At 29.8% G+C, this 10398-nt stretch overlaps 3 protein-coding genes across 3 annotated transcripts; all 3 read left to right on the forward strand.

The window, feature by feature from the left end:
• Positions 1–2627: 2627 nt before the first annotated feature.
• Positions 2628–4355, forward strand: LOC108689002 (mantle protein-like). The gene is made up of 3 exons (XM_018195583.1): positions 2628–2712; positions 3392–3676; positions 4041–4355. The coding sequence occupies exons 1-3, from the start codon at positions 2701–2703 to the stop codon at positions 4194–4196; spliced, it is 453 nt and encodes a 150-aa protein (XP_018051072.1). The 5' UTR covers positions 2628–2700; the 3' UTR covers positions 4197–4355.
• Positions 4356–5424: 1069 nt separating this feature from the next.
• On the forward strand, positions 5425–7174 carry LOC108689009 (repetitive proline-rich cell wall protein-like). The gene is made up of 2 exons (XM_018195590.1): positions 5425–5488; positions 6156–7174. The coding sequence occupies exons 1-2, from the start codon at positions 5474–5476 to the stop codon at positions 6870–6872; spliced, it is 732 nt and encodes a 243-aa protein (XP_018051079.1). The 5' UTR covers positions 5425–5473; the 3' UTR covers positions 6873–7174.
• A 1374-nt stretch (positions 7175–8548) lies between these two features.
• On the forward strand, positions 8549–10042 carry LOC108689011. The gene is made up of 3 exons (XM_018195592.1): positions 8549–8919; positions 9312–9570; positions 9948–10042. Exons 1-3 carry the CDS (start codon positions 8908–8910, stop codon positions 10040–10042), a joined length of 366 nt encoding a protein of 121 aa, XP_018051081.1. The 5' UTR covers positions 8549–8907.
• The last annotated feature ends 356 nt before the right edge of the window (positions 10043–10398 follow it).

The raw sequence follows: 10398 nt of genomic DNA on the forward strand, positions 1-10398 counted from the left end.
ATAATCATATAATAATAATCACAATAAATTTCCGTGTAAAATAAATATAATCTACAAAATGTAATTTGTAAAAATATGTAATCTGTTCGTTTTCTCGCCGACTGCTGCAGCAACCATGAGGGAGGCTCGCGCGCAGTCTCGATTCACCGTAATGAGCATGGCGCGCATTCTTACATCGACGTGCGAAACCACTTTTACTTGAGGTGCACTTTCACTGTTTCGCTCGGCGATAGCATCGCACACGATTCAATCCCCTCTCGCTGTCGCGCGACCACACCCTCGGCGTTGGTGCCTTTCATAAATCGTTACCTCTGCATCAATTACTTGCGTCGATTTGATGCAGCCATGATGCCTATAGCCGTTTTATCACTTGTGATATATATTCTACGATTTATGATTCATTACTGTCACAAAAATACTAAATGTTTTTTCTTGTTCAAAAAATTACTTTGTTAATTAAAGTAACATACTTTGTAACGTTAAAATGCTTTAAAAAGATTAATTAATTAAAAAGATTAATTAATAAGAACGGTTTTTCTGAAGTATCTAAAAATTTAGCTAGATACAGATTTAAAGATAATTTTGTTGAAGTATCAATTTATATAGGACGCTCGAACTAGTTGCTAGAAATGTCAAATTTTTGCAGAATTGTTTATCATGCTCGAGTTTCTTACATAATTACTTTGATAGTTCAACAAAATTATTTTTAGATTTGTATTTATCTAAATTTTTATAATATATAATAGATATTTCAGCAAAATCTTTAAATTTTTAGATACTATAAATTTATCATGTATATTAATGACAAGTGTCATTAAAAATAAACATAATTCAATCTTTCAGTTTTTAGTTTTTTAATTAGCTCTCAAACATACATTGTTGTATATGGACTAATTTTACTAGAAAAACTGTATAACTAAAATTGAGTTTTAAATTTTTAAAGAAGAAAATTAGGTGTGCCAGTGTGTAAATAATCTTCAATATTCAGTGAAATAATAAGATGTGCTCTCACAATATTCTGTTGGTTGCATGAACATCTGCATTTTGGTGATGAATTGCAATCATGTTTATTCACAGATTGTTGAACAAGTAAACTAGACCATGACATTACCACATTACTACATTTATGTTGATCTTCGTCTCACGAGTTGATACACGCAATTGCGAGCATGAAAGAATAGCGCAACTGAAGAACAATTGCATGTAACTACACCAGAGAAACTCTCTCCTTATGTCTGTGAGAATTACTTTATTACCTGATTTATCATTGAAAGAATAACTTGTTAAAAGCAACAGAAGCGATAGTAAAAATGATAAAGTATGCAGATTGTCATTATCACAATGCATTTATATCTGCCCCTTTTTATCTTCTCAGCAGTGAAAATAGCATTAAAGCACTGAAAATAACAAAAACACAATAACAAAAACCCCCGATGTTTGCTAAAGTTATTAGTCCTGACTAGTTTATGATGATTCCCGATTCCAGAAGCTACAGTATAATAGCTAGTAAACAGATGGAAAGTTTCATACGCAATAATCATATAACTTTTTGTTTAATGTTAATAATGATCACTCTCTCTTTATTACATCTTTGTTAACATTAGTCTTTTCATTAAAAAAAAATAATCTTTTCTCTAATTTTACTGTAAAATTTTAAATAATATTATATAAAGATTTTATTAATAATAATGAGTTTAATAATAAAGAATATTAAAACTAGTATAGTTTTATAATATTTTTTACATATATGTGCAATTTAAAATTATATCACAAATTATATCACATAATTAGTGTTATGTATTTAGTGTAAATGATGCGTGCAACAAACTACTAACATTATTACACAATATCTAATTTGTTAATGATTCAAATGGATAATCTTTTTCTTATCTCGAAATTCTGCACAATAAAAGGTTATATACAATATATTTATTCACAGAAAATAAAAAAAAAATAAAAAATTACATTTAAATAATATTTCTAAAACAGATATATTTTATCAAAAATTATATAATTCTATTGATTGATAAAAAAATCAATTTCAATTTTGCTGAAGAAGATTTGCTACAAATATGTTTGTTATACAATCTTATATATTAATACTAAAAATACATATAATGATGTTAATTGTCGATAGCTATTAAAGACTCCTATTCATCAAATTGTTTCGTTATGGTATTCAAATTAGAGACAAGCTATTATTAATTAAGATGTTAATTAAGATGTTAATTAATAATGGTTATAAAATATTACTTTGTTATATTCTTTACATTCTACCACTGTTGTAACACGTGCATATGCATGTATAATGATCTTAAGTATGAAAAGATAATTAATATGCAGTCGGATAGTTTATTATCTATCCAGAAATCCTAGGCATATCGAAAATTACCTATAACATAAAGTTTTAGTAATTTATTTCATGCATTTTAATTTTGGTGAACGTGAAGAACATGGATCACAATTACACTCTCGGTATTTATCGTTATATTCGTGCTGGCATTTGTACGTGCAAGAGTGCACTTGAATATAGCGAATTGTTATAATCAACGTAATGAAGAGAAGGGAGAAAGTAGTGCTGGTATATAAAGAGTTAGCCATGACTTTGAAAGCATCGTAGAATCTATTGCGCGTTTCCACGGACGAGTATCGCAGAATCAATTGTCTCGACAGTGTTTTCGGGGCGTGATTTCGTAAATCATGAGACTTTTTGTGAGTACTTTCGTCACATTGAAAATTGTACTGTGCATTTAGTTTTACGTGTTTTTGCATTATATTTCTAGAGGAGGATTATTTGTTATACATATAATTAAATTATTATACTTGCAGTTATTAACAGACGATATTAGTTTTTAGAATATAATACCTAACAAATATTTATTAATTTATATTAAAATTATTTTAAATAAATTTTTTTATTAATTAAGTAAAGAAAAGCAATTTTTTGTTATCTAAATACGTTCTTGTATGATACATTTTTTTGTACCATATTATTTCTTGAAAATGACAGCAACAGTCAAATATTTAATTTTAATTTATTTTTTTCATAAATGTTAAGTAATCATTAATTTTTTGTATAAAGGGAAAGCAGAAAAACAAATCTTACTTTTTTCACGAAGAGTAATTCAATCGATAAACAAGACAAGGTTGCAATTAGTTATTTCTTACGAAATTACTACATTCTGCGTGACACCATTCCGAATATGGTTTGGTAGGCGATTAGAAAAACGAGTGATCTGCGCGTTCAACTAGATACAGTTATCTCGTGAAACTGTCTAGAAGAAGAGTTTACTATCGCGGGCATCACGACTAGAAAGCGCTTACGAATAACGATCTTGGCGACATTCTACTTCGGAACTCGGTGATTTTAATGACTCACTTACACTTGTAGGTACTTGCCACAATGGTGGCCGCAGTGTGGGCTTCTTATCACGATGAGGATCACAGTAGTACTACGTATCACGAAACTTCTAAGCCAGTGGAGATACCTATCTACAAGAAATACGCAATACCAATTCCGCATCCAGTTGCCGTTCCAGTCCCTCAGCAAATTAAAATTCCGATACCTCAACCCTATCAAGTCGAAGTCGCAGTTCCACATCCGGTACCCGTGGAAGTTATTAAACACATTGAGATACCCATAGAGAAACCGGAACCGTATGTCGTGGAGAAGAAGGTTTGTATTGTAAATAAATATTTTTAAAAGATTATATGAAATTTTATAAATCGTTTGTAAAGAAAACCGTTAGATACGCACCTAGTACAATATAATTTTTACTTTGTGATATTATAAGTATATTATTATTTTCTTAAACAGCTAATAAGAAACAAGATTATATAGAAAAATATTATATTACTTTAATATTATAAAAATGTTATATTGTTATATTATTTAAATTAATTGTGTTTTTAAAATTTTAAATATTGATGATCTATATAAAGTATCGTGATATTAAAAGAGATCAATGATTATAGAATAATTAATGTTCCTAAAATAAAATATTCTTTATTAAACTTTGTGAATATCTATTGCGTTGCAGGTACCATATGTCGTCGAGAAGCCGTACCCAGTGACAGTGGAAAAGCACTTTCCAGTGCCAATACCTAAACCGTATCCAGTTCACGTCCCAGTGTACAAGCACATTTTTCATCATAAGAGCTCAGGACATGGTTCAGGACACTGGAAGAAGCATTGATTCATTTTGGGCGATTTTCTTCAGTATCTTTATGCCAAAAATAGCGACAAACGTTACACGAGCAATATTAAGTCATAAGCGTTGTGATGAATGTACATAGTTTATTGTTTAAATATAACATTTATATTTGTTAAATAAATTGTTAAACAAATTGGTAAATAAATTGTTTCTTCTTATACAAGCACTAGTTATGGTTAAATAAGTTTAAAATCATAGAAAAATTAATTACATAGATATTTAATTGATAATTATACAGAAAAAATAGATAATTTTGCTAAAGTATTATAAAATTTAATTAGATAGATCTGAAAATAATTTAATTAGACAGATCTGAAAATAATTTTGTTGGATCAAAATAATTATGTAGGAATCTCAAGCATAAGTAATGCTACAAAAAATTTTTATCATCTAGCAATCAGTTTAAGTATTCTATACAATTATTTTTATAATTAAACAAAATTATTTTTTAGATCTGTATTTAGCTAAATTTTTTTTATCCGTTTTTTTATATTTTTGATAAACATGTTTGAATTAAATAATGTAATAAACAAAATAATTTCTTAAAAACATAGATAACAACATTAGATATAGCATAAGTATATATAAGATGATAAAAATGCATATTACATAAATTATTTGTATAATTAAATATCTGATAAATAAATTAAGTATTGAATTAAATATATAATATACATATATAATATGCATGTGCATAGTTACACTAGTATTTTTTTTATAAATCTTTTTTGTATACTAATTTTCTAAAAAATTTTAAATCTCTGAGATTTCAATGCTCCCGGCGACATAGGGTTGCATACAATAAATACTTCAGGTGCGCGTGATTTTTTGCCCAAACGTGAAATCCATAATTATTATAAATTATATACGTAACTATTTTCCTACAGGCGGCACTTCAGGCGATATTTCACGATATAGTGTTCGGCTTGTACGGCAGATTGGCGTGTCCACCGCGTGGATAAACGACGACGAATAATGTCAACGACGCAATGTGTCGCCATTCTCGAGGTGGTCACTCACTCACGTTGTCACAGAATTTATTCAGGAAATACCGGGGCGCGTACGATTGCATCATGGATCTAGCGACCGCTTTTTACGCCGCTTAAGGGAATCACATTCGACTTCAGCAAGAAACTTGCCCTCTTTAAGTGGAGCAAAAGTTTATAAAACCGAGGACTACAAGTGACGCGCTTCTAGTTTGGTCCAGAACTCCCGATCTATTGGTCGTTGTGCAATTCAACAGAAACAGAAGCAAAATCATGTTCAGACTACTGGTAAGCACACCGATATAATATTGCTCTGTGATAAATTTAATCCTTTGATGCCACCTGAGTATGGCATTCCAGAAGTTTTTTTTACCTAACTATGCTATAACTTTTTTAATAAAGATATTTACTTTTACTTGCTTCTATTATCTTTCTCAATATCTATTTCAATTTAAAAAAATTATTATAATACGTTCATTTTTATATACAATTTTTATGTATATTCTTATACAATACCTATATATTCTTATACAATACCCATATAATATCTGATAAAACGATTCCAAGTAGAGTTAGGAAATAGAGTATTCAGTGTACTTTTTATTTTATAGTTTTCAGATTGAGAATAAATTATAAAAATAGATTCCCAGAGAATTAATTTTGATTAAGAGAACTCCCCCAAAGAGTTTAATTTAATTTCTAAATGGTACTTAATATATTAATTATCAAACAAAATATTTGTATATAGTTAGCGAATATGCAACATAATACTTGCAAACGTGTATTTTTTTTACAAAATTTAAAAAGTATGATTTTTAAATATACTTCAAATATATTAAATATTTTACACATTCTATACTTGATTTTGTACACACACACACACACGGATCTTTTTTTAGCAAGTTCTTGTTTACATCATTCATAACAATTTAACCTTATATAATCTAATTTCTAGATACCATGCTTATTGTGGCTGTCAATGGTGCGCTCGGAAACTGGGATGCACATAGATATGCCGGTCGAGTCGCTGGATAAAACATTGGACGCTTCAATGTTGAAGGCAAAGAGAGAGTCTATTCACCAACCTTGCGAATCTATTCATCAATCACTCTATCCGCATGTTCCCGCTTACTCACCACCGCAGGTCTACGTTAAGCCCCTAGTCCAACCGGCCTATTTGAAGAAAGAGCTGGGCATAGCACCTTTAGCTCACCTGCAACAGTACATCCAACAGTCTCACGCCTATCCCTCTGTGGTGCAAAAGCCGACCATCACGTACGTGAAACCGACGACTCCCGTGGTGAATTACCATGCGCAGCATCAATCGTTGCAATACATCAAACCCATGATGCCCATCTATCAGAACCCTATCGCGCCGTCCTACGCACCGATTTACCAGAAGCCGCTGCATTACGCACCCACGTACCAGAGCCCTATATACGACGATGTGATGCCGAAGATCCTCCTTAAGAAGTACGAGGCACCCGCTGCTCAGATATTGTACCAGAAACCGCTGGTCCATGCGCCCGCCATTCAGTACGCGTCGCCGAAAGTGATGCACGTGCAGGCACCGCAGGAGTCCTACGTGAAACCTGTGGTTCATGCACCATCACCTTTGTTTGCTCCGCAACCGGATCACGATTCCATTATAGTTAAGCCTCATTGTGCATAGAATGCTTGATCGATATTGATATGTCAAGCTGCGCAAAATGAGAACATATCTAAATGTGCTTAAGATCAAATGATGATTTCATGTTGACTCACATTGACCAACATTTTCTAAATTGAAAATATGAAACTTGTAAAATGCAATGGAAAATTGTAAATTGTGAAATTGTATGTAAAATGTTATATCAGAACAATGCAATGTATTCATAAGAATCAGGAAATGCTACGAGTTGTCAAAATGAAAGGAAGCGAATTGTCAAAACTGATACAAATTTAATCTGGAGAATATAATAAAATTATTTTTCTTTATCATTTCCTCGTATTAATTTTTTCTTAAATTTTGAAATTTTACAATACATTTTCTTGACATTTTCTTCAATCTGAACGGAGACCTTCAGTCTGTAGTATACCGAAAAAAAGTATTTTAAATTTTAATAAATTTTTTGTTTGAAAAGTATCAACTAAATACTTATTAAATGTAAAGATACATTTTTTGGTACAAGAACTATTAATTTAATTTAATAATAATTTTTTCTTAAGTAAATATTTATTTACTGTAAGTGAATGTTTAGTTGGCACTATTCTAGTATTTATTAAAATTCAATCCATTTCTTCTCAATATAAAAACAAAATTTATACGAGCATAAATCATAATTGAAAGTATGAAAATAATTGTGCGTTTAATAAATATTAGTTAATAACATAAACGCATAATTTATATTATAAAATGAATTTAGATTTTATATTATTTAAATTCTCAATTTACGTGAATAATTACCTTGCTTCTTAATTAAGGAATTCTAATTAATCTTTAAAACGATGTTTTTCAAAACGTAAATCTTTATTCTGTGAATATCTTAATACTCTCTTGATAAGATTCACATAAAGATTATAAATACTGAACGATCTTAGTGCCGAAACTTTCCAACCGTAAAATATCGCTACTCTTTCAGACTTTCTAGAGAAACAATTATGCATAGAAATTTCATAAGCGTATAATTAACGTTACGAAGTTGCGGACATCTTCCGCTTATCTAGAGTGCATCGAAATCATAATTCTTTAAGCTATGAAATCCCACTATTATTAAGCTTCTTTAATTGTTCTCAGGAATTGAATCGCATCATTAAACATTACACATCATAATTACAGAGTTTAGATCACAATTATAAAATACAAATATATAATTATGCATAATTTTAATTTCATTTAACAAGACATTTAATTATTAATGTATATGTTATATTAATGTATAATTCAAAAAAGTTTCGTGGTAAAAATTTATCACGAAACTTCTATACAAAAAAGTTGATTTTATTGAAAAGTATCTAAACATTCAATTAAATACAGATAAAAAATAATTTATCAAAATAATTATATGTAGGACACTCAAACTGATTGTTCGAATATTAAAATTTTTTGTAACATTGTTCATCACTTAAGTTTCTTACACAATCATTTTGATTATTTAAAATTATTTTGAGATTTGGCTAAATTTTTAAATATTTCCTTCTTTCCGTATTTGAAAGAAGAAATGAGACTACTTGTATGACAGTCTTTATCACAGATCACCGAAGAATTTTTCTTTCCGTTTTTTCGCGTCAGAAACCGATTGCATAAAATCAATACTTTACTGGAGTTGGAATTAATAGCACCGCGCTGATAAGCTTTCTACTTATTTTCGAGATTTCGAAGAATCGCACAATTTCGTCACTCACTTACGCACAACACCGCTCGGACGGAGTTGCATAATTCGACAATGAAACGGTGAACTATCTTGGCGTTTTGAAATGGCCTACACATGCACATTCGCGGATATAACCGGCCGGCTTTCCCATACCCATGTACAAACGTGCTATGAATTCGCGTCCACATGAATCCACGCCATGAAGCACGAATTGTAAACATCCGCCCATGATGCGTAATATTCACATAAAACTTACGCAATTACGCGGCCACCGTTGTATAAAATAGACATCTATGAGAAGATACTTTCAGTATAATAGAATCTACTGAGCTCTGTCCGAGAAGTGAATTCATTATGAGTTACTATGTAAGTGAACGCTGAAGAAATTATTAAGAAAACAGTGGAAACTATATAAAAGTGACGTAAAAGAAGAACATAATTTTATAATGTCTTTTTCATCGTGTAATTGTGACGTGCATAAAAGAATTGTATATAATTTCATATATTGCGTAAGAATTTGTCGCAACGAATAATTGGAAAAATCGAGTAATTAAATCTAAAAATGCTCTAATATTTTTTTTTATATAAACTTTATGATGAATTATTATTTAAAATTGTGTTAATATTTAATCTTAGTTCGACTCGAAAGATCGTATACGAATTAAAAATCGTCGGTATACTTTAACAAAATTAACATAAAAAATTAAATTAACTTACGTCTTTTTCGTCATAGTGTGTTTAAATTTATTGTATTCCAGTTGTTTCTCTCTCTATTAATTGCGGTTTGCAAGGCGGGCATAATACCAAATGAGGATTACTCGCATCATGCGATTTATCATGGCTATGGCGCTACAAGTTATCAAAATGTGCAGCTTAATAATCACGATGCTATAGAATTGCCCGCAAACTATGGAGATCCCGCAGAAATTCAGGAGGTTGATGTAGAGCACCATCATGAGAGAATCATCCCAATTGTGGAATCAGACAATGACGTAGATCACATCATGTCTCATTCCGGTAAATAAAAACGTAAATTTTCATTAAATCGATCATGCTCGTAAAAAATTGATGTGATTTTTGCAATAAAATAGAAATACCTGAAAAGGAAGATCCAAACGTAATACGAGTCATCATCATGACATCAAAGTAACTCCAAAATGATTACTAAAAGATAGTTTTTAATCAGTTACGATTCACTTTAATGTTTTTTTTTAACGTTATTGTAACTTGTTGTTCTGCTTGAATATAATAATTTAAATTAGAAACATTGTGATAATTTGATATAATTTTAAAATATTTTTGTATTTTTAGAGATTATTTATAATATTATTTTTAAATGATCAATACATACTATAATTATGTTAGACACAAATAGAAAATATTAATTGTTTTAGCTCCATATGAAGAATTTGCTGTTGATGACGTCAAATCTGACATACTCGATCATGATCATTATCTCGATCATGACCATTATGAAACATCATTATAGTTCTATAAAAATATCTTCATCTAAAAAATTATTTAGAAAATAGTGTTCAAATAATTAAAATACAATCTTTAGCTATGTGATCAATTAAAAATTAATAGAAAATTTTTGAGACTCAAATGTATTTAACATACACTTTCGATTGCTTGATAGTTAAACAAAAGTAATTAATATGCGTTTTAGAGAATATTCTTTTTAAAGCATAACTATTTCCGCATCGTAGTTTTTATCGCAAATATGTTCTTGTGAAAATAATTACTTGCAACAGACGGAAATAATTGCGGACGTGATTTGCGTAAATTTTTTTATTTCGTCCTTTATATCCAATATAGATATATGTGTATATATATATATATATA

The sequence above is a fragment of the Atta colombica genome, unplaced genomic scaffold (genome assembly GCF_001594045.1).
Source record: "Atta colombica isolate Treedump-2 unplaced genomic scaffold, Acol1.0 scaffold252, whole genome shotgun sequence".
Lineage (NCBI taxonomy): Eukaryota > Metazoa > Arthropoda > Insecta > Hymenoptera > Formicidae > Atta > Atta colombica.

Bases quoted from the DNA above. Each gene is read 5' to 3' on its own strand.
- LOC108689011 (XM_018195592.1), top strand. The intron at 9,571-9,947 runs GTAAATAAAAAC...TAATTGTTTTAG, and splicing joins TCACATCATGTCTCATTCCG to CTCCATATGAAGAATTTGCT.
- LOC108689002 (XM_018195583.1), top strand. The intron at 3,677-4,040 runs GTTTGTATTGTA...ATTGCGTTGCAG, and splicing joins CGTATGTCGTGGAGAAGAAG to GTACCATATGTCGTCGAGAA.